At 39.2% G+C, this 23729-nt stretch overlaps 1 protein-coding gene across 3 annotated transcripts in view; it reads left to right on the forward strand.

Moving 5' to 3' along the window:
• The window catches only part of NEBL (nebulette), a 382588-nt gene that overhangs the window by 260520 nt on the left and 98339 nt on the right, over positions 1–23729 (forward strand). The window contains exons 1-5 of one of the 3 annotated variants that reach the window (XM_054725859.1): positions 6928–7102; positions 7195–7266; positions 14037–14141; positions 15311–15421; positions 23394–23504. The exons of the other annotated variants lie outside the window; for them this stretch is intronic. Of the exons in view, the coding sequence (XP_054581834.1) occupies positions 7022–7102; positions 7195–7266; positions 14037–14141; positions 15311–15421; positions 23394–23504 (480 nt within the window). The 5' untranslated portion in view covers positions 6928–7021. Of the gene's footprint in view, positions 1–6927; positions 7103–7194; positions 7267–14036; positions 14142–15310; positions 15422–23393; positions 23505–23729 lie in introns of those variants that run through there. 3 annotated transcript variants of the gene reach the window in all.

The following is a 23729-nucleotide window of genomic DNA, read 5'->3' on the forward strand; positions in this document are numbered from 1 at the left end:
TTGGTGGGAAGATCTCCACCGGTTGCTAGTGGGAGTGGGCTTCTTATGATATCTCAAGAAAATGAATTTTCAGAGATTCCCACAGGAAGATGAGATATTGTAGAAAACTTTATTTCTGTGGAATCAAACTCCTGAGTTTCCAAAGTCCCATTTCCCTCATTCCCACCATAGAATAAGTCCCATTTTGCTTTCAGCAGAGCTAAAATCCAGTGTCCACAGTTTTGTTCTGTGTTAGGGCACAGTCCAATCCAGCATTGGGCTAGCTTAGTCTGTGTTTCCCACTGCAGTCCATCAGTCCATTGCATGTGGGGTCCACATGACCATGGGCCATGCAGTTATGGAGGGAACATAGGCAGGAGCAAAGCCAGATTTTCACGGGCTTGCAATGGCCCTGCCTACTCTAGCCAATCCATGGTTCCACAGACTTGACTGACAGGCACTTTCCCTGTTTCACCCAACTCATTGCGCATGTGCCCATCTTCCCCTTTGTTGGACCCCTACCCCCAGTGACCTGCAGGGAATGGGCCCGTGGTTCCCTGGGGAGTGTGAAATTGCAGCTTCCTGGTGAAGCTGCCCAAATGGCCATGTTTTTAATGTCTGGCCTCCTTTTTGCTCCTTTCCTATTATTAATAACTAGCTAATTACAATGGTATTACAGATACATGAGGAGTATTTCAATTGGCTAATGATAATATGAAGGAGTAAAAATTAAATTCAAGGCCTATGAAGGGGATTGAGTAGCTGTAGAACCACTATTTTCATAGTTAATTGACCGGGAACTGTGTTATTTGTAAAGGATTCATGGTTCATAATGGCCTCCTCAAGCTACTGATGCTCTGCTGTCCTTATCTCTCTCCATTTATGCACCACTAACATTGAACTTTGGGCTCCTCCAACTCTGGTTTCTGGGTCTCACCAATGCTCTTTGGATGCCTTCTCTATATACCATCATTTTACTTAATTCTGCCATAAGGGGAAGATCTCATTCCTTAATTTCTCTTAAATCTTGCTATTATCTCATATAAATACTTCTCTTTCTCCATAAAGAGCTGAACTGCCTAGTTTTGTGTGTGTTTACATAAGTTATTGTTCTATGTCTTTATTCCGTATGCTCTACAACCCCAAAAGCCTTTCCTGTATTTTCTTAAATATAGGACTGTCTCATTATTTTCAAATTTCAATATATGATTCCCTCTCACCCCCTGGAAACATGACAAAAACAGTATTTCTTTGTAAATTGCTAGGAAATTATTTACTTTTCTGTGTTTTCATAAATCATGTAAGCAGGACCTGAAATGAATTAATTAGTAGAACATCTCTCTCTGAAGGGTTAAAGGATTGCCAGCACTGATCAAGCTTGCTCTCTCTCTGGCTCCTGATATGGTGTTGACAGCCAAGCAAAGAGCTTCTTCAATAAATCCACTCTCATATTTAAGTTTTTCCAGATGTGAGAAGTAATTAAGTCTTTGCATTTACTGAAGCCTTGTGTGTTTTTCAAAAGGGAACTGGCATCTGTGGTGAATTAACTCTGCTTGAGCGTGTATGTGTGTTCTGTGTATGCGTATGTTGTGTGAATGTACTTATACACTAGCACACATGTGGCATTTGCCAATAGTCAAATGAGATCAGATCTGAAAACAAAACAAAAAGCTAATTTCAATAAACAACAAGAATTGTTGCAGCTATGTTTACAATAGAGAGAATTGGGCTTTATTGAATACTTTCTCCTTTTCTATTTTTGCTGAACATTAAAGGAAAGAAGAAGGATAATTAAATCATTGTATCTGTGAAAGGATTTAAAATAATGGTGAAATCCTGATTCTCATAAAACATAAAATGAACATGTTTTAAAGATCTTAACTCATTAATTAATTAGGGTACCAGTAAGATGTTACAATTGGTTCAAAGGTGAATTTAAAGAACCACACACAAATGAGTAATAAGGAATGCTGAATTTATAAATAGATGTCCAGAGGTTCTATCAATAAGGCAATAACCAATTGCTTTCCCCAGGAAACAATTAATTTGCATTTTTGTGGATAAAGAATCATAGCATTGTTATCAGTTATTAACAATTTATAGGGATGTAAAATAGTACAACGACAGTGAAAGGCCAAATTAGCCAGAAGGTAACACCAGATAAGACACCAGGTAATCTTTTCTGATTACTATTATTATTACTAGTGGCCCGGTGCACGAAATTTGTGCACATTAAAAGAGAATTAATTAGGGGAAATATTTTAATATTGCTATTTGCCCTTTCTCTATAATAGAAGTGTCAGGGATGAAAGAAAATTAGTAAAATATATATGAAAATCTCCCTCTTGTCAGAGTCTGGGGTGCACTGTGAGACCCAGAGTCAAGTCCCCAGGCACCCACGCACACCTCGAAATTGCGCGAGACCCAGACCCGGCTGGCCCCACCCCCATCAAGCCCTGCAGGGCGAGGGGCGCGGCCTCAGCTCCCCACACCCGGCCTCAGGTCCCCCGGCCTTAGCGCCAGAGCGTGAGGGCGCGAGGGCATGATGACCATTTGCATATTAGCTCTTTGTTACGTAGGATTATTTGCTAGTTTCAGAGTCTTTTACAATTTTTCCTGACATCTCACACAAAACTTCAGAAAAGGGATGCTTTGAGGATAGCCAGACTGTTTGATCCTGCCTGGTCCTTTAGTTCTGGTTACAGGTCACATAGAGGCTACTCAAACCATGAGCTGCTTTTCTCTTAGTGTGCAGGATTGTGGTTTTATCCTCATTGTTATTAAAGCTGAACTAATATCTCAAGTAAGCAGCAAATTAGACCAATGTCTTTCAGTCTACTGGGTGCTTATGTTAATGTAGACTCCGAATAAGAATACGTTTTCCCTGTCAGTATATCTAGAAGAGTACATATTTTAATGTTGGCATCCTAAACACACCCAACCTGGAAATCGTTGTGTCAAAAGTTATTTGCAGTTTCTTGTTCTCCTATTCCAACAATACCAGTTTAGACGTGTGGGTCTCATTTGTCAGTAGGATCTATATTTGTGAAAACAGGAACACAGAAAAACACTCTATTAAATCTTATTTTAATGGCATAATTGGTAAAGGTGACAATTATCCAAGTTGCTATGTATTCTTTTGATTTCTAATTAACAAACAGTAATGAAATAGCCATTAGAAATAAGATAGGCTTAATGAGTGTAAATTGTAAAACTAGATGGAGCTAATATTAAGCAGAACTCTTTTATAAAGAAGACAAATTGCTCTAGAGAGCTCACATTTCTTGTTTTAAGAAACGATTCTCCCCACCCACACCCCCCATCTATTAGTAAAGTTCTCGTTTGGACAGATGCCAAATGATGGAGAGATACATGAAGCAAAAGTAAAATAACCAGGAATTCAACTGAGAACCTTCTGGGAGATAGTCATATAAACAAACAAACAAGCAAACAAGCATAACAGCAACAACAAAACCAAAACAAAAAATAAAAACCAAAAACCAGGGCAACTAAAATTGAGTATGTGACAGACTGGGAAAGTAGAGAAACAGGTCAGATGAACTGAATCCTCTCTCACCTAACCATTTACAGTGAATGTTTTATAGTAAGAACTGGTGAATTAATTTTTTTATATCCAGAGTAATCTTATTTCTTTTTCTAATATGCTAGAAAGTAATATTTCATCAATGCAATTCATTTTTGCATGTTTAACTTTCACATTAATAGGACAAACACCTTGAATGTAATTAAAAATAAGTTATTTTGTCTTCTTCCATTAACTGGTGCTAATGCAACTATGGGCTTTAGCTCACAGTTGCTTTCTTGTCTTTTACTGCAAAGCTGAATTGTTGAAATGAATAAAAGCATTTATTTTTCTTTTCTTTTTTCCATTACCATTTATCCTCTCTATGCCCTCTTCTACCTCCATTCACCCCCCCTCTGGAAAAAAAAATCAGTTTATCTCTAAGTTTTCCTCAACTCAGAACTGATTCTCAATTGGAGGCAGAGAGGGATTAAATAATTTGTCCTAGAAGATATGAGAGAGCCAGTCCTGGAAGTAGGGTATCTGGCTGTAAGTAAGGTGATCCTCATTCTGAATCAGGGCATGCTTAGAGTATTAATGCAAAGAGTACATTACATAAAATGACATGCTCTCTAAGTAATAGGGATTAGCAACTGTACAGAAATTTCCTTTTGGGACTCCCTAGGGTGAAAATATGTATTAAAATATAATATTTAACTTTTTTAAAGCAGGTGATAGGGACTATTGAAACGTGATAGCTATCCATGAATAACATTTTCTTCTTATTCCCCAAGTCATATTTTGAAGCTATTGACAAGAGTGCTCTGCTGTGATAAAGTGCAGGGCTTAAAATGTTTTAGAGAAAACTTTACATGAATTTTGTATTATATCTATAGGTGAAAGGAAAAATGCTTTCAATCAAAAGTACTAATGTGTCTAGCTCGCCAAACAATCCATTAAGGAGTTCCTCCAGCAAGTCTTGAATGATGCGTTTCTTATTCCCTATCTTATATTAGCACTAAGTGTGTTTTACTCACCACTGCATCTCTGACACCAAGCACAGTGCCTGGCATAACACACTTATTTGAATGCATGAACTTGGGGCTCTAGTTAAATTCTGGTCCTAATGCTCTATCGAATACTTTTCTGAGTAAAACAAATAATTAATTTCTCTTGATCATAATTTTGTCCTCTGTAAAAGAGAAGGCTTTAGTAGGATTGATTTCTTAAGGTTCTCCGTGGCTTTAAAATTTTGATTCTAAAATCTCAAATGGAAAATTTATGTTCACATATGGCGTTTGGTTTTGCTTTCATAATGTTTGTATATAATCTCAACAAATTATTTTCTTCCAGCACAGTGAAGAGTCAATGAGAACTTATTACATGATGGGAAATGAGAAAAAGCAGCCATTGAAGTCTGATGAAGGTAATTCACCAGGAGTCTGATGAAAGTAATTCACCATGGTGAATAGATGTCATCATGAGCAATGCACGTATTGTCACCTCAAACACTAGCCAAGAGGTGCCTCTTAGGCAGCTGTGGCAAGATTTTTTTCCCTACACCACTAGAAGTTTGCAAGAAAAGCTTATAGAAAATTCTCCTCCATATTTCCAAATAAAGATAATGGAATCCATCTTCTGTAGTAAAGTCTTTTGGCAGAGGACTTGAGGGAATCAGTCAGAACCCACACATTCTGCTCTTTAATGTAAGGAGAATTTCCTTGTAGAATTCTCTACACTGGCATGACAGGGCTGTTATTGTAAAGTTAAGTTTTCCCAAATTCAGTACTCTTGGTATTTTGCTGATAAGCAGGACATATGATGCCATCAAGTTAGCCTGTATCAAAATTGTTTCATGAAAAACCAATGAATCTTCTAGGACACATTACTTTTTTTCAGAATAGAACAGTTTCCCTAAGTAATATTTCACAGAAGAATGTTAGTTTTCTGGAATACCAGATAGCATTAAAAATAGGTAGGTAAGAAGTTTAGATTAGATTTGATGGACAGGATTTCATTGTTTGGGAAATGCTGGGGGGTTTTTTTTTGGTACTTTTCTTGGTTGTGGGTCTCCTCAGAGCTTCTAATGTGTCATTATGCTTTGTGGCTCTTTAGTGGCAGGGATAGAAATTAGTATACAGGTTACCCCAAACATGTTTAAGAAACTCCCTTTCCTCCTTCAGAGTGTTCTATGGAACTTTAGCCTCATGGAACACAGTTTGAGAAATTATTTACACACGATGACCGTGTAAAATTTTTCTTGTCAGAATTTTTAGTTTAGGCAAGACTATGGCATTTTAAAAAATAAATTTAAAACTAGATATAATATCAAGATAAAATAACATTATACTTAGCTATTTAGAATGATGTATTATTTTTAATGAAATTATATTTTGTATAATTAGTTTAGTTATTCACCATAAGGTATTTTTATGTCCAGTGCTTATCTGCTATTGCTGTATAAATATTAATTTATCCTAAGATTTAAGTAACCAAATTGATAAATTATGAGTTATATAGAATCTCAGAATTGCCTAAATTGACATGAAAGGATTTGTTTTGAAAAATAAATTTTTAATTATATAACCAATGACACATACCACATTATAACTATTGTTATAGTTTATTTTTCCAAACTTTTCTGGGTGTGTAGTATGCTTTGAAGCATATAAAAATAACTAGCAAATTTGTAAAAATTGACACAATGGGCAGAATTGAAAGGGATGACTATTATTTTTTGAAACAATGATGTTTCTAGAATTCTTAAATGATATATCAACCTATGTTAACTGCAACTTCTCAGGTTTAATGATATTTACAATTAAAATAATACAATAGCAATATAGGATTAACAGTTATAATGAACTCCGAATAGATTCTCTGAAGGGTTCAAAGAGCTTTTCATAATAAATTACTAGCCTTTAATCAGCTAATTTAAAGTACTTTTAAGAATGTGTCCAGTATGTTTATATCTCGTAAAAAATTTAACTTAGGTTAATGAAATGAGTTTGGATGATCCAGATTCACTATACCAAATCAGAGATATGTCTGACATTCTAGTGAAAGCTTTATTTAGAAGGAGTGGAGGAATTCTTTGAGATAACAGGCTTCTGACTGTGCTATCTTGAGTGTTAAAGCTGAGTGGTTTTCCCAGAATCTTGAAGTCTTTTTCAAACTCCTTTATGAATGAATTGAATTAGTGAAATATAAATAAGTTGTCTTTTTTGAATTTCTTAACCAGTTAAAAAAATGCTGACTTGAATGTTCATAAAACTGAATTTTGCTCATTGAAATGTTATTTCCCCTTGGGAGGCTAGCCCTGGTCCACCTCCGGGATCCTGTTCCATCCACTCACACACAGTTGTGATAAGGAGAGTGAAGTGTGAGCTAAATAGGGAGGAGGCCTGGGCAAGGTCATTTCTGCCAGAACGCCAGAGATGCTAATATCTCAAGGGTGCCATAGTGCATAAACAGATGCTACGTTAGAGAATTAAAACAATATATAGAGAGGGAGTAAAAATGAGGGTCCCTATATATGAAGATGTAAAAGGTGAAACTGAAGAGGAAAAAATAGAGGAAGAAGAAAATGAAGACGACAAGGTGAGTGTGCAAGCACCTGCTGAAGAAGGGTATTTGTTCCTATAAGCTGGTGATTAGAAATTTGTTTTCTTTCTTTTTTTTTTTCTGGACAGGTATTCTTTAAGCCTGTAATTGAAGACCTGAGCATGGAATTGGCCAGAAAATGCACTGAACTTATTAGTGATGTAAGTGGCTTAAGAAATTTTTGTCTCATTTTGCATTGTGTGTCATAGAATATTATGCCACAGAATCATAGAGCTGGAGAGAAAAACCCTGAATCTGCCTATTAAAACATGTTGTTTTCCAGATCATGGAACTGAGTCTAGAAATTGTAGGTAATTTCTCTAAGGTCACCCATACAGAGAATTTCTGTGGGAGCAGGTCTCTGTGTTCTTAATCCAGAATTCCTGTTCCTTATGGATTTCGATCATCCTGGCAATAGGAATTTCATTTAGGGAAGGAAACAAAAAGGTTAATACTCTGTACACTACTACTTTTGTATAATCGGTGCTTTATAAAGGTTTCCTAAGTTTAATCCCTTAAAGACAATCTACGGTAAAGTGAAATCACGAATTCAGAGCATATTCCTCTGAGAACCCAAAGCCTTTACAATTTGTAAATATTTAAATTTGTAATGATGTGAAATGTTTTAGAAAGATCTCTACATAAATGAATGATTTTTAGAAAAGCATTTGGGGGCCTTTTGAGGAATATGATGAATGCAGTAGTTTTCCAAACCAAAAAAATTTGCATATAGTATCTATGTGCATGTAACGTTGATTTTCAGTTTAGAATTTATGGATAATTGAGCTACATGTTAAGAACTCTGGACTAGATGATAATGATGATAGTAATGAAAAGGAGCGTTTTTATTGTGACTTTTTTTCATTAATTGGAATCAGTTATATATTTCAAGGGAATCATAGAATTGTAGAATTCACTCATATTTATGTATTTTTACAGTCAATAATTAAACTAAAATTCTAGAGGCACAAGAAAAGTATTGCTCACTAGGGATAAGAATTTAGATGATCCTCATTTAAAAAGTTGTCAGAAAATTGCCTTGTCAAAAGAGCCAAAGGATGGTGGAAATCATACCCCTTCCCATACACTTGACATGTAATCTAATTAAATATTTCTTAGTGCCATTATTTAATAATAGTCATAAGCTACTATATGTGAAACTTTGTTGTAAACTGTAATAATACTGAATTAAAAATAATATCAGCAATAATTAAGATTTATTGAATACTATGTGCTAGGCATTGAAGCTTATGAGGTAGGCCCTGTTGTTTTTCCCATTTTAGAGGTGAGGAAGCAAAGCTCAGAGAGGCTAAGTAACTTTCCTGGGTCACACAGTTAGGCAGTGGGGACTTAAACACAAAGCACTCTCTCTTAGCCACACTGCCATGTTATCTCTCACTCTAGATTTCCATGCAGTTTCTCTTACCTTTATCATTAATTTTTATACTACTATTAGTAATAGTAACACTATCAATCCTTTTATTCATTTACTAGAGGCCTGATGCACAAAAATTCGTGCAAGAGTAGGCCTTTCTTCCCCCGGCTGCAGGCACCAGATTCCCTCTGGCACCTGGGACCTGGGCTTCCCTCCTCTGGCCGCCCGCAGGCACCCGGGACCCCAGCTGGCTTCCCTCTGGCCCCAGGTTCATCAGGAAGGATGTCCAAAGGTGCCTGGTCTAATTAGTATATTACCCTTTTATTATTATAGATTTTTTAAAGAGGAAGTACTTTTTAAAAAATACGTTTTTATTGACGAGAGAGAGAGAGAAAAAGAGAGAGAGAGAGAGAGAGAGAGAGAGAGAGAGAGAGAGAGAGAGAGAGAGACATCCATGTGAAAGAGAAACATCAATTGATTGCCTCTGTACACATCCCAACTGGGGATAAAACCCACGACCTGGACATGTGCCCGGACCAGGAATCGAACCAACGACCTTTTGATGCATGGGATGATGCTCAACCAACTGAGCCACACCAATCAGGGCACTACCAATGTTTCTATATGGAGCAGATGAACTTAAATTTGAAGTTATCTCTGTTATATTGTCTGCATGACTAAATGGTTGTCTAAAATGTATATTTGAGGTTGCATTAATTACAGAACTAAAACAGATATAAAAATGGATGAGTTGACACACTGAGTTAGATGGAGTTCCATTCAAGTCTCTATTATGCCTCTGACAGTGCCCATCTGTTAGTGTCCACATTTAATTCAGTACCCCTGTCTTTTCCCTAGTATCAAATTCAATTTAAAGACCAACCTTCAAGTCCCTTAGTTTTGTTTTCTAATTCATTATATCCCAAAGGGGCATCATGTATTTACCTGAGTCTTTTTGTTTGTTTGAAGGAAGTCTGTCTGCAGCCTCTGTCACCAAGAGAATTTGGTGTGTTGCTTGCCTGCTCGGTAGAGTCCTACATACTGAAGCTTTAAGAAGCAGCCTTACAGTCTGTTGATCAAATCACATAGCTAGTGAGCCACAGACCTGGGATTTGAAACACAGTCTGACTCCCACGTCTTGGCCACCATGATGTCCCTGTGCAAGGCACTCCAACATACATTATTGTACTGTTATTGTTTCTATGAGCCTCAGTTCAGAGCTGGTGCAAGATTATCTTGCCCAAGGGTACCTGGCTAGTTAGGGGTGGGTACAAAATTCAGACTTAGGTCTAGCTAAGTCCAGAGCCACTTGTCATTGCTTCATTTTTTTAGATGAATTGGGTTGTTTTACAGGCTTCTCTTCATAGAGTAGCCTTTCTACATCGCCTTCATCATCATCCTAACGGTCTCTCTTTGGACTCTCCTAGCTCTTGTATGTCTTCATTGGGGTGTGATAAGCAGATCTGTGCACAGCAGTCCAAATATGGACGGCCTGGGGTTATGGGCAGAGTGGGACGATGTTTCTTTTTGCTCCATGTACCCTTTGTAATGATAGTTAGGGTATCTTGGACGTGGGGCTACAGAGAGCTATTAGATCAACCTCTGTAGGACATCTTTCTCAGCGAGTTTCAATCATAATTTCTGACTTATAGCTGATTGCTTAGGGCTCATCAACTTTTCTTAGTAGTTTGAATGGTTCCCACCTTGCTAGGAGAGAATGTCACGTGTAGCTGTCTGCCCTCTGGCATGGCCTTTTGTGAGCTTCCCCATTTCAGCTCCTTTAGTTTGACATTTTATGCTCCCTGAGAGCTTGGAGTCACCAGCAAACCTGCGGACTTGCTGTATCATGTCCTTACCAGATAATTTATTAATATAGTAAGTAAGATTGGTCTAGAGAGAAGTCCTGGGAGGCCTGCACTGTTTAGAATTCTCCGTTTTCCAGATCAGGCGGCTTCACTCTGGGGATCAGAATGAGGCATTTTTCAAGTTTTCTTTGCCCTCCCTCGTTTCTGCTTTGCACTTGCCCTGCCCACGTTGTGGGGTTTCCCTCTGCATAACTCACTTCCCAACCCAGAAGACAGCACCTGGCCTCAGAGACAGCCTCTTTTTTTTTTTCTTGTTAACCAAGTCATGCTTCTCATTTGGCCCCTCTCTGTTATTTCAGCCTGTTGGTCAACTATCTACTCAATCCCTTGCATAAATCAAACCTGTTGACTAGATTGAGCAGTCAGAAGCATGGTTCTAGAGGCCTTTTGTCAAGTGGGCTTAAACAATTATTAGGGTAAAGGTGAGCTTTTGTATGTTTCTTGTAAATTAGGCATAAAGTCTCTGCAGGGCAAGTTTGGCCACATCTGCACAAAGCCTCTGACTCAATGTTTTGGTTGAAACCATTTTAGGGTGATAATCTACAATGCAGCAGAAAGAACATTTCCAGGCAAATGAGCTTTGTGTGTTGTGGGCAAGTCCTTTCAACGCTGAAAACATTAGATTTGTGGTTTCCCCTCCAGAGAAAGCTCTGAATGTATTAGAGAACCGAGAGAGTAGCTTGGCTGGGAGCACCCGTTACAAAGAGCAATGGAGCCTTGTTTTTTTCTTCCCAGGGTTTCCTGCATTTAGCAATATGGCTCCGTTTGTGAAAAGACTTTCTAGGTACTTTTGTTAAGAATGCTTGTAAAAGGAAATATCCTCAAACGTCTACATCTGTCATCCCCTTTCAGCCATTAGCTAATCTCATACTGAAGTGAAAGAAACTGGGGGAGGAGGAGGGAGCACTACGGATGTAATTTAACTCTCATTGTAGTTGAGACATGATAGGATTAATGGGTGAGGTCGAAGCAGAAAGTGAATATTTTGGTCATCTTAATGATCATCAAACCATCAACTTTGCCTTTTTTTTCTCAGTCAGAATGTAACTTGGGTGGTGTGTTGGTTATGAGTACAGAAGGCTGCAGGTAACAGGAAAACCCTGGCACAGAGATTTAACAAATGGGTATTTGTTTTTTTCACATGTGAAGCCTGGAGGAAGGGGGGAGGTCCAGTTTTGGCATATTTGATGCTATTAGTTTCTCAGATTCCTTTTCTTCTGTTCTGTCAACATTAGTATGGTGGCTTACGGTCTAATTGTGACACCATTGTTGATGCATCCCTGTGACTAGGGAAGGAGAAAGGGGGCAGGGCTATGTGTCAAAGGGCGATGCCAGCAGGTCTCTCCCTTCACCCCAGAAACACCAGAACACGGCTGGGAAGACCCCACTAATGTCTTGACCCAGAGCTGGCACCTGGCCTTCCCAGGCCAATCACTAGCCAAGAGGACTGAGGAAACCCTGCCTGGTTTAGAGCTATTTGTACTCCGCGGCTGGGGGCGAGGCCTGGCTACTCTCATGAATACATTTGGGTTCTGTTATTAAGAAGGATAGGGGCTGGATAGCCAACCCACCTAAGAGATAGAGCCGTGCTTGTCTTAGGAATACATACATGGTTGTATCAGGAAATGGCCGTCTGCTCAGTGGTTGTTATTTTACTGAAGATTTACTCTCCCTCATTGGTGCAGTTTCATCTGTCTTCTCCTTGTATAGGAAGACTACTAGTATGTGACATTTTTTTTATATAAAAATTTAAGATAATGTGCTATTCCTATTCAGCTATAATAATAAAAGTGTAATATGGTAATTAGACTGATGACCGAGCGACCTTCCAGACAACCTTCCGGACAAAGCCGGGGCTGCGAGGGCCGAGGCAGCCACCATGACTGTGAGGGCTGAGCCCCTTGCATGAATTTCATGCATCGGGCCTCTAGTATTATATGTCATTAGAAACTAGAAGTGTGTGTGTATGGGTATATCTTTTAAATAAAGGACAAAGTAAGGAATGGAGACCACACTTAAACTGAACTGTTTGCCTGCATAGCAAGGGAAGTAAGTACTTCACCCTTATCCCTGCTGCCTTCCTGAACATTCTGCTCAGGTCAGAGCTTATCAGGAGGCTGTGGCCCTCACACATACCACTGCAGAGAAGAATGTGGATGTGAGAGGGAAAGATGGTGGTGGAAGATAAAAATAATGAGGCAGACTTAAGCCTAATGACAGGTTATTTTCTCTCACACTTATTATATAACAGGGGTACTTTTTCCCTCTCCCTATGATCAAAATAGCCTACTATTTATCATACTGCCTTTAACGGTTTAATTACTAGTGATTGAGGAGGGTGATTTGCAGAGACCTAAAATTATGGCTAATCTCAGAAGAAGAAGAAAAGTAATTTAGTGCTCAGATAAGATAAATATGTTCTAATGTTGATTTCATGAATAAAGCAAATGTTTAATGTGGTGGGCGTATAATATCTAAGAGTCAGCAGTGAAATATGGTATTTTGAAATAACATTGCTTAGTATGTTCATATCTGGTTACAGTCAAATAATGCCCTTCAAATCAGGTTTGCATGTGGTAAAATCCCTATGTAATGTTTGTGTGTAACATCAGTATTAGTCATGTCCTTTAAGGACCAGGGAGTATACAGAATTAAACTTGACTTTTAGGCTATAATTAGAAAGACCACGGGACCTTTTTTTCAGCCTAAGTATTTATAGTCTTGGGTAGATAAACATGACTTTATTACAGGTTGATAGAACTTTTAGCAAATACCTTCATCCTCTCAACTAATCGTAAATTTTGCCTCCCCAGTTTTCAGATTGGGCTGCAGTTAGTGTGATAGTGGGATTACATTTTAGGTCCTTCTCCATAATTCCTAACTTCTTTTTGGCTCCTGTGTCCTTGCAGGGTCTTTCCCCAGATTAGCAACTCTGGCCTCGGTCCAAGAAAAAAAGGAGTGACTCATTTTACTAGTGAGTGCAAGTGGAGAAATGAGCATGCTCAGCAAAGCCCCTCTGATCATCTTCTTGCTCATCTGCTTATTCACAGCAAGGGGGCATTCTGGAATAATCTCAGCCATGTGGCAAACTTTCTGGGCAGGTTCTATTTTTGTTGAGGAAGGGGTGGAGGATGGGAGGCCTGTGGTGCTCATAAATTGGATAAGTTTGAGTGGAATTAATTAGTAACAGGAAACTCGTGGTGACCATAATTTAAGTCCCTTCCTCTAATCCAGTGGGTCTAGGTAATGATGCTAATATAATAGTAATCTTCATTTGTTTAATTTCTGCCTCTACTTCTTAAATGGTTTCATCTGTCCTGATGACTCCTTGTTTTAAAGCTAGAGGTGGGCAGCTGTATTTCTGTTTGACCATAGCTTCACTGATAAGGTCAGTGGCTTAAAAGTCACAAACTGGGCAACAGGATTCATCATCATTGTGGGTTCAACCCACATGGTCCTTGACGATAACCGGACCCTTGTTCATCTAAAGAAAAAGCTTCCTTTATTATGCCCATCATTTTGCATTTCTGTTCTGAATACCAGTTTATTTGATTTGGCTTATTTTGAGCATCATTTCACATTTAAGTATTTACTTCAGAAAATGGACTTCTCATGTTAATTCTTCTTTTCAGCACCAGAGCACTGAAATTGTTTTTCGTCTCCCTCTTATGTGAATTATTCTCTCTTTTAGATCCATTATAGAGAAGAGTATAAAAAATCTAAGGACAAGTGTACATTTGTGACTGACACTCCGATGCTAAACCATGTAAAAAATATTGGTGCTTTTATTTCTGAGGTAAGGTATCAAAAACTGGCAAAATGGCTTGCATTTTCTTTTTATATTTATATAGATAAAAGTCTGTACATTGAAGTTGAAGAATAATATTTTTAAAAGCACCACCGAATGTTGGTAATATATAATTTTGTAATTCTATGCACTATCAATTAACTCATGTAAATTGACATATTTTACTGGCTATGGTTAATGTGTTTTATTATGTGTCTGTGTTTTGAATCCAAACCTTTCTTATTTATATAGAATTATTATTTTTTTTAAAAATATTTTTATTGATTTCAGAGAGGAAGGTATTCTTGATGTTCCTAATTATTCGTTTTCCTGAAGGAGTTAACTGTAGAGCAAAAACAAGGACGTGGGCATTCTGTTGTGTTACTTTGAACCTAATCTTCCCAAGAGGAAGTGGTGAATGAGTGTTTCTCTTTAAGAGTAGTGACTGAGATCACTTAGAACAGTGCAGATGGGAGGTGTGAGCGAAGAAACAGCAAACAAGCTCCTCCCACTCATCTTGGTAGGAGAGTAAGAAGACTTGAATAAAGGAGTTCTGTCCTTTGCATTCAGGTTCTATACAATTTGTTTTTAAAAATATATTTTTTAATTGATTTCAGAGAGGAAGGGAGAGGGAGGGAGAGAGAGATAGAAACATCAATGATGAGAGAGAATCATTGATTGGCTGCCTCCTGCATGCCCCTAGTGGTGATCAAGCCCACAACCTGGGCATGAGCCCTTGACTGGAATCAAACCAAGGACCCTTCAGTCCCCAGGCCGATGCTCCATCCACTGAGCCAAACCAGCCAGGACTGCATTCGGGTTCTAGCCAGGAGGACATAACAACTTGTATCTTCTGGAGCAACTCAAATGTCTCATTGCTCTCCAGTTTTTCTTCGCTGATCAAACAGATGAAACTCTTGATAAACACTAATAGGTTTACTTTTAGAAATGCACATGGGTTTAAATAGTCATTTTTTTTCTTGCATGTCTGGTTTAAAGCTTTTTCCATGGTAAACTGGATTTGTCTTTCTTCAAAAGATGTTTGTCACGTCCAGGATTAAAATGCTCTTCAGATTTTTATATTCTGTTTCTGAAGAAAGTTTCTTTTTATTCGCTTATAATATTCACAGTAAAAAAGAGGAATGTTTACTTATTTTTTAAATTTTTTCCCTCCCTAGGCAAAATACAAAGGCACCACTAAGGCAGACCTCTCAAATTCTCTTTATAAGCAGATGCCAGCCACAATTGACAGTGTCTTCGCAGGAGAAGTTACGCAGCTTCAGAGTAAGGTGTGCTTTCCCTAAACTGTTACATAATTATGTAGATAAAACAGATACCCTAATATAAATTATTCAGCATTTTTAAAAGTTGTTTATCTTTAGTACCACATCTATATATATAAAAGGCTAAGCGACCTGCTGACTGGCTGGTAGCTATGATGCACACTGACCACCAGGGGGCAGACGCTCAATGCAGGAGCTGCCAAGCGACAGCAACTTTGCAGAGCGCCCTTTTGCACTCTGGGACCCCTTAGGGGATGTTGGACTGCCGGTTTTGGCCTGATCCCTGTAGGCCAGGCCAAGGGACCCCACCTGCCAGAGGGACCCCACTCACACCACAGACACCCTTCGAGCCCCAGCATCACTCCAGGTGCAGCCAGCTGGGGAGGGATCATGGGAGGTTGGCTCTAGGGCATGTCCGGCCCATCTCACCCAGGCCAACCCCGCTGGCCACCTTCTAATTAATTTACTTTCAATGTGCATGAATTGTGCACCAGTCCTCTAGTCCTATATAATAAAAGCCTAATATGCAAACTGTCCCCTCAACTGGGAGTTTGACTGCTCGCTATGACATGCGCTGACCACTAGGGGATGGGTGGAACATGGCGGGCGTCCATGACATGGTGTTGGCAGGAGGCGGCAGTGGAGGTGCTGCCAGCCCCTATGGGCCCTGATGAAAGCGAGACCGTGACGGGATGGTGGAGCAGGTGAGCAAGCAGCGCCAGGCCAAGGCGGGTGCAAGCGGGGCCCAATCTCCCCACTGATTGCCCTGCAGATGGCGACCAGCGGCAGCAGCAGGGGGCCGATGACTCAAGTGGAGGGGGCACACAGGGACCCAGGGTCCAGGTACTGCCCAGGGCCTAGAGGTCAGCTGGGACCTGCCCTTCCACACCAGACGCTCGCGCTTCAATCGCCAGCCAGGCCTAGGGACTACACCCATGCACGAATTTCGTGTACCAGGCCTCTAGTCCTATATAATAAAAGTGTAGTATGCAAATTGTCCCCTCGACCGGGAGTTATCCAGGAGTTCGACCAGGGGGTGGGGACGGCCAGGGGAAGGGAGGGCAGCGGCAGGCGACCAAGGGAAGGGCGGGAGGCTCTGGCAGCGGCAGCTGGCAGCCACTAGGGACCCTACTAGTGCATGAATTTTGTGCAGTGGGCCTCTAGTATTGAGTAAAACATGCAAGTTTCATTGTGTTTTTCATTTAGAATACCTCAGGCTACCAAAAAGAGCCTCCATCAGGTGGAAGTGGCCATTTTGGTGATGGCCAGTTGCAGACGAACTTAAGAACTGTCAATGTGTAAACGCATGTTGAATCCACAGGAGGTTAGGAGTAATTTTCCCTTTATAATACATCAACACATAAGGAATACTCAATCCATTTAATGTGTTGGATTTCTTAAGAAATAATTTAAAAATAAGAGTATTTCATCTCTTTCTCACTCATCTTATTGTTTTGTTTTCTTCATAGCACAATCTGATTTTTTTAACTTTATTAATCTGTTATTTGGTTCCCTCAGTGACATGAGAGCAGAGACCTCATCTGTCTTGTTTCCTGCTCCACCTCTGCTTATAACAGTCTCTGGCACATAGTAAATGTTCAGTAAATACTTGTAAAATTAACTTTTATTCAGTTTGATTTCCTTTTCAAGGAAATGTTTTATTTTACATAATTTATATTCTTCATGCTACATTTTAGGTTAAAAATAATAGTAAACAAATAGAAGTGCTTACTATATGTCAGATACTGTTCTATGCATTTCATAAATATTTATGTCATTTAAGACTCACAAGCACTCTATGAGATATTTCCATTTTGGTGATGTGGAAACTGAAGCACAGAGAGGTTAAATAATTTGCCCTAGGTTACACAGTCAATAAATGGCCGAGCTAGAGAATGAACATGGACTGCCTGGCTCCAGAGTCTGATTTCTTAGCCACACACTGTATCACCTTTTTCTTACCATTTCTATCCCTCTTTTTCTTATTAAAAAAAATTTACTTCTTTTTAAAAAAATATATATTTATTGATTTTAGAGAGGAAGGGAGAGGGAGAGAGAGATAGAAACAACCATGATGAGTGAGATTTATTGATCAGCTGCCTCCTGCATGATCCATTGAGCCCACTGACCAGGAAAGGAACCATGACATCCTGATTCATAGGTTGACATTCAACCACTGAGCCACACTGGCTGAGCTAAACAAGTTTACTTTTTTCTCTGGAATCTTTTTGTTTTAAGTAGAGGATACCTAGATAACTTTTAAATAGTCTGAAAATAGACTACTCTTGAAAAATACTGAGCATAGTTATCCTTTGCATAACCTCTTTAAGTCTTTCATTATTACAAATTTAAATGTCCACTATGTACCCGACTTGGCAGGAAGCTAATCTCAGCTGTGCAACATGAGGCTAAAAATATATGATGTTAAAGTTTCGCATGGCTGACTGTGACTAATATGCCCTCCTTTTTTTTTTTTTTCTGCCGATATCTAGTCACCTAGCCACTTGTTGATAATATGGACTACTTTAAAAAGCAAATAATTAGAACACAACACTTGATAAGTGACAAGCAATACTTAATAAAGAAGGAAAAGAAAAAATTTATTTTTTTATACTTACTTGAGAAGGTAACATTTTTCAAATATATATCTTCATTGCTTAGGCAATGCACAACTTTTCTCATCTTTTATAACATTAATAGATTTATAGCACACAAATATGTGCAACACAGAACTTAAAAATAATCCATGTTGTATATTTAGGAATCCGGCGTGTGTGCTTTTTCAAGAATAGTTCATCACTTCCATGGCTAATATGTGTTATCCTGCAGTAGAATATGCACCCTGGGAAAGAGATGTTTGTGCTCTTAAGGAGCAACACTGCCCAGTGTTGTAATTAGTCCCTGAACTTGCTGATAAGGAAAAACATGGACCCTGAATAAGGTATCTAGTTCAAAGATTTTTATGTAATTACTAGAGGCCCAGTGCATGATTGAATCATGCACATGTAGGGTCCCCTACATGCTTTCGCTTTCCATCACGGGGGAGCTGGGTGCCTGTCCGCTGGTGCACCAGGCCTTTCAGAAGCCTCCAGCATGGCGGAGGCTTCTGAAAGGCCTGGTGCCTGAGCGGACAGGCTCCCAGCTCCCAGCTCCCAGGCTTTTGCTTTTGATCGCTGGTGCACCAGGCCTTTCAGAAGCCTCCAGCGTGGTGGAGGCTTCTGAAAGGCCTGGTGCCTAAGTGGACAGGCACCCAGCTCCCACGCTTTTGCTTTGGATCACGGGGGGAGCTGGGTGCCTGTCCGCTGGTGCACCAGGCGTTTTGGAAGCCTCAGGCGTGGCAGAGGCTTCTGAAAGGCCTGGTGCCTGAGCGGACAGGCACCCAGCTCCCCCGCTTTTGATGGTCTGGGGTGGGACATGAGCTCGCTGCCCCAGAGGCCCCTTCTGTGCCGCAGCACAGCCATGGCGCAGATGCTGAGCTCGAGCCACCACTGGCGACGCAAGCTCAGCATCCTGCCGGCCCAATCAGCCACCCCGGCCACCCTGAGTCCCGCCCCCCCGCGCCTCCTGGCCAATCAGGGGCATAGCGAAGGTACGGTCAATTTGCATATTTGTCTATTATTAGGTAGGATAATAATGTTTCTTTAGTCTTACATACTTCAGTGTTATTACTTTTAAAATTGCAGTCCTCAAAGCTAACCTGGTAATAAGACAGTCAAGAAAGTAAAATGATTTGACAGTGTCTGCAAAAACAAAACAAAACAAACAAACAAAAAAACTAAGCTTTTACTGTGTCCAAATAGTGTAGAGTATTAGCCAAATTTGAAATTTAATGGCATTCTGGGTTCTAATGAAAAATCTAAACCTTTGATACTGGAACAAAATATTATCTTAAAACCAAACTAGAGTGATAAAGTGAAGTTAGCTAGATTAATATTCCTTATAGAAAATGACTAATAGAAAGATGTGCCTTTAAAAAGAGAGATTGTGGAGATTTTAGGAAGCCATTTTATTATATACTAGAGGTCTGATGCACGAAATTTGTGCACAGGTAGGGTCCCTAGGCCTGGCCGGCAATTAGGGCCAATCGGGGCCTTCTGGCTGTTGGCCGGGGCCTCCCTTCCCTGGCTGCTGGCTGCTGGCTGGGGCCTTCCTTTATTCCGCACCTCCCCCTGGTGGTCAGCACACGTCATAGTGAGTGTTGAACTCCCGGTCTCCCAGTCGAACTCCTGTGGGGACACTTTGCATATTAGCCTTTTATATATATAGAATAGATTCATCATTAAAAATGTTATAAACACAGATCACAAAAGAAAGCTTCTGGAAATGGATGGATTGGGCCATAAAGCAGTGAAATCCTTCTCTCCAGGGCTGTTTCCGGCAGAGACTAAGTCATCCCTTATCACAGAAGTAATACAGGCTACTCAGGCATCTGCTCTGGGAGGTTTATGAGAGCCTATGTTTTTACCTATAGTGGCCACAAGGTCCTATTTCAGGAGCATCAGAGATACCTGTGCTATCAATTAGAAGAACATACACCTATGTAGTATTTATAAAATATAATGTAAGTTAGAAATGTATGCACATCATATATATATATATATATATATGAGATATAAAGATACACTATGTGATCAAATAAGAGGGTTAAATATAAACATACTAGAGGCCCGGTGCATGAAATTCCTGCACAGGTAGGGTCCCTAGGCCTGGCTGGTGATCAGGGCCAATCTGTTGGGTGATTGGCGGATTGATCGGGGCCCCTGCTCACACCCACCCTAGCTGGCCTGGTGCCGCCCACTCGCCAGCCCCACCCCTCCACCACTAGTTGGGGCCTGTGGGCTGGGGGTAGCTCCTGTGTTGAGCGTCTGCCCTCTGGTGGTCAATGTGCGTCATAGCAACTGGTCATTCTGCCGTTTGGTAGATTTGCATATTAGGGTTTTATATAGATAGATTCTTATATAAGCATATCTATCTATGTATATAAAAGGTTAAGTGACCGACCGTCTGTCCAACCATTTGACTGACCCACTGGCCAGTACATATGACGTGCACTGGCAATTTAAAAATAAATGTTGACTCACACATGCACGATACAGATAAAGCTCTCGCTGGTGCCAATTGGACACGTGTGTTTCGATCTGTCATTGTTGATTGTGAATTTGGTTGACATTTCTATTATAGAGAAAGGGTGAATAACAACATTAAAACATTTATTCTAATTAATTTCCTTTCAATGTGCACAAATCCATGCACTGGGACACTAGTTTATATATAAAGTATGTAAGACTATCGCAAGTGTCCTCCACAAGGTAGGTGTCCATAAGTACCACAGCCACCTTAATTCTCGGTATGATGGAAACAAGTGCTAATCTAGGGAAATGCCACACAATAATGACAAATCGTAGGAAATCAAATTCATCAGGAAATTTATTAGCTTGATATAATTTTCCATTAGCTACTTTAAAGATGAAAATTAATATGATAAATGAAAGTTCAGCCACCTCCAAGTTGATCTAATTTTAATTCTGAAGGGGTGCTTTAATTCTGAAGGTAGCAGCTATACATGAAAAGAAATGACTGCTTTAATGCTGCAAGTAGAAAATTACATAGCCCTTTTAACAAAGAGTCCTTTTTAAAACCATGTTTGATGACGCATCATTTCTATGACAACCCACAAAATGATCAGCTGTATTGGTTATGTTTATAAAGTCCCAAGTGTGATAGTCAGTCTAAGATGCAAAATAAACCAGGCATCTAGCAAAAAGGAGACAGGCACATACTAGCTCTTTTTATTTAAGGAGAGGAACATACCTCATAGTTTTCTTTTCCTGGCTTAATAGACTTAGCCCTGAATTAGCCCCCTCTCCCCTGCCCCAAGATATAATATAGAATATAATGGAATTGAGATAATGGACTTTCTCAACCCGAGTGAAGGTTCTTAATGGGTTTCCTGTTTAACATAATTAATTGGTGAAAAATGTAAAGATATGTTTACCAGAGTTAAATATCCTGGTGGATTAAGTCACTGGACAGACTTGACAAGGTGAATGATCCCTAGGCTAAGGTGAGGTGCTGCATGTGAGCCCTAATAATCAACCAGAGATGCAGGATTGGATGTGGGAACAGGGCTGGGTGGGACTGAACAAGACTTAAGGGTGTTATTTGACAGGAATCTCAACATAACCATCAAAAGGAAACAGTGTGGTCTATGGCTGCATTAATCACATATAGCACATGAGAGGCGGTAGTCTGGATTAAGTTGAATGATTCTAATGAGGATAGGTCTGGAACATGTGGGCACCTTAAGAAAGAGATGGACCAATTGGAATTTGTGCTGAGGATCGGGGTTCAGCGCTTCAGTGCACACAGTCTGGAAGAAGGGAAGGCATCGACAGCTGTGTTCCCTGTTTAAAGTTCTGCCTTGTGAGCTAGACTCCACCTGTATGGCCAAATAGGTGCAGCTGTGGGCAGATGGAGTTGGATTTCATTGAAAGAAGAACTTTTTATCACAGCTTTCAACATTTAGAGGCTGTGATGCCCCAGATTGAGTTCTCTCTTATTAGTTTTCAAGAAAAACTCAGTGGAGGAAGCAGAGAATATATTTAAACACTGTTAGCTGTTCTTACTTTATTTGTGTGGTTATAGTTGATGATTTTATTTTTTTTTAATGTAGTTATCACTTTAATCCTCTAGACAAGTATGTTTTCTAAGTCAAAAGGTTGATTAATTCTGTTTATTAAAGACTATGAGAAGTTTAAGTTCATGAGAATATTTAATAATTAATTTATTCATTCACTAAACATTTATTTCCTTTCTACTCTTTGTCATTCACTGTGATTGGCACAGGATATTAAAACATGTGTACAACAGAGGCATAGCTCTCAAGGAGATAATGTTGGTAAAAAAATTTTCCCTAAGTTTAACTTTATTCTTTTTCATTGAAAATTAGGTTTTGTTTTGTTCTTGGTTAACACTGTCCTAATTCTCTTGGGCTAAGTAATTCTAATTCCATTTAATATTTTTTTATTTAATATTTTTTATAAATATTTAATATTAATTTTGAAACAATTTATTCCTGTTTTATTCTCATTCATTCAGTTATTCACTTCATTTTTTATTCACTTGAGCAAATATTTATTACTGCCTACTTTGTGCCAGGCATTATTTGGGGTTCTGAGCCTTCAGTGAGCTAGACAGTTATGTTCTAGTAAGGGCAGACAGAAAAGAAATGACATAAAGGAAACAAAGTAACTAAAAATTGTGAAATAAATAAATAGGATAATGGCATAGTTTGAGTAAGGGGATAATTTGTTTGCTGTCTTCTAGATCTTTAATTTCTAACTCTTCTGTCGAGTTTGGTTGCTTTTGAAGTAATCATACTCATGCCATCTCAGTACAGAACAAAGTTAACTTGGTGGTGATGGATATGTTGGTATGATGCTTCTTTCTATAACGGAGGACTGGGCTTAACATATCTGAGGTTTTTTGCCTGCATTCTATTTTCTCCCACAGGTTAAGGCATTTAAATATCATAGCTGGGTCTTCATAAAATCCTAACAATGAATTAAAAAATGAAAAATTCACTTTTAAATATCTGATCATTTTTCCCACTTTGTCAGTTGCTTTCCCAAGACTCAGACCTTGAATATTTAGAACCCTAAAAGTTCTTGGGTGTGGGAGATTTCCCAAAATCGTAGCTGAGATTTAAACTGGATGAACACAAGAGTTGGGATTTCAGCCAATGGTCAAGGACTTTTGAAATAAGTGACAAAGATTTAGAATTAGGAGTCTAAACTGAAACACTAAAAGGAAAATATATGTGCATTGTCTTGTTATAGAGACTCAGGCAAATTTGACCATCAGTTGTGAAATTCAAATATATAAAATCCTAGCAAAACCCTGAAATTTAACAGGTAAAAACTTAATGCACATCTAAATGAGAGTAATGGTTTATTGTGTGTGTGTTTTTTTTTTAAAGATTGCCTACACGCAGAAACATGATGCTGCCAGAGGACTCTCAGATTACACCCACATGAAGGAGCCACCTGAGATCAAACATGCCATGGAGGTCAATAAACACCAGAGTAACGTAAGGAAGCCACTCCCCATGACTGTCTGGAAAATTGTGGTTGACCCACAGAGAGGCTAATGGATATTTTGTTGAAATTTAAATATCATGACACTCCTTTTAAACAATGACTTTAAATTTTCTTTTCTTTATATCTCTCCGTGTTCAGTAAGAAAGATATCTGAATGATTCTGTTAACAGTTATTAAAACCTCCTGGAATGCCTTTAAAATGCCAGGCACTTGCA

The sequence above is a fragment of the Eptesicus fuscus genome, chromosome 2 (genome assembly GCF_027574615.1).
Source record: "Eptesicus fuscus isolate TK198812 chromosome 2, DD_ASM_mEF_20220401, whole genome shotgun sequence".
NCBI classification, from domain to species: domain Eukaryota; kingdom Metazoa; phylum Chordata; class Mammalia; order Chiroptera; family Vespertilionidae; genus Eptesicus; species Eptesicus fuscus.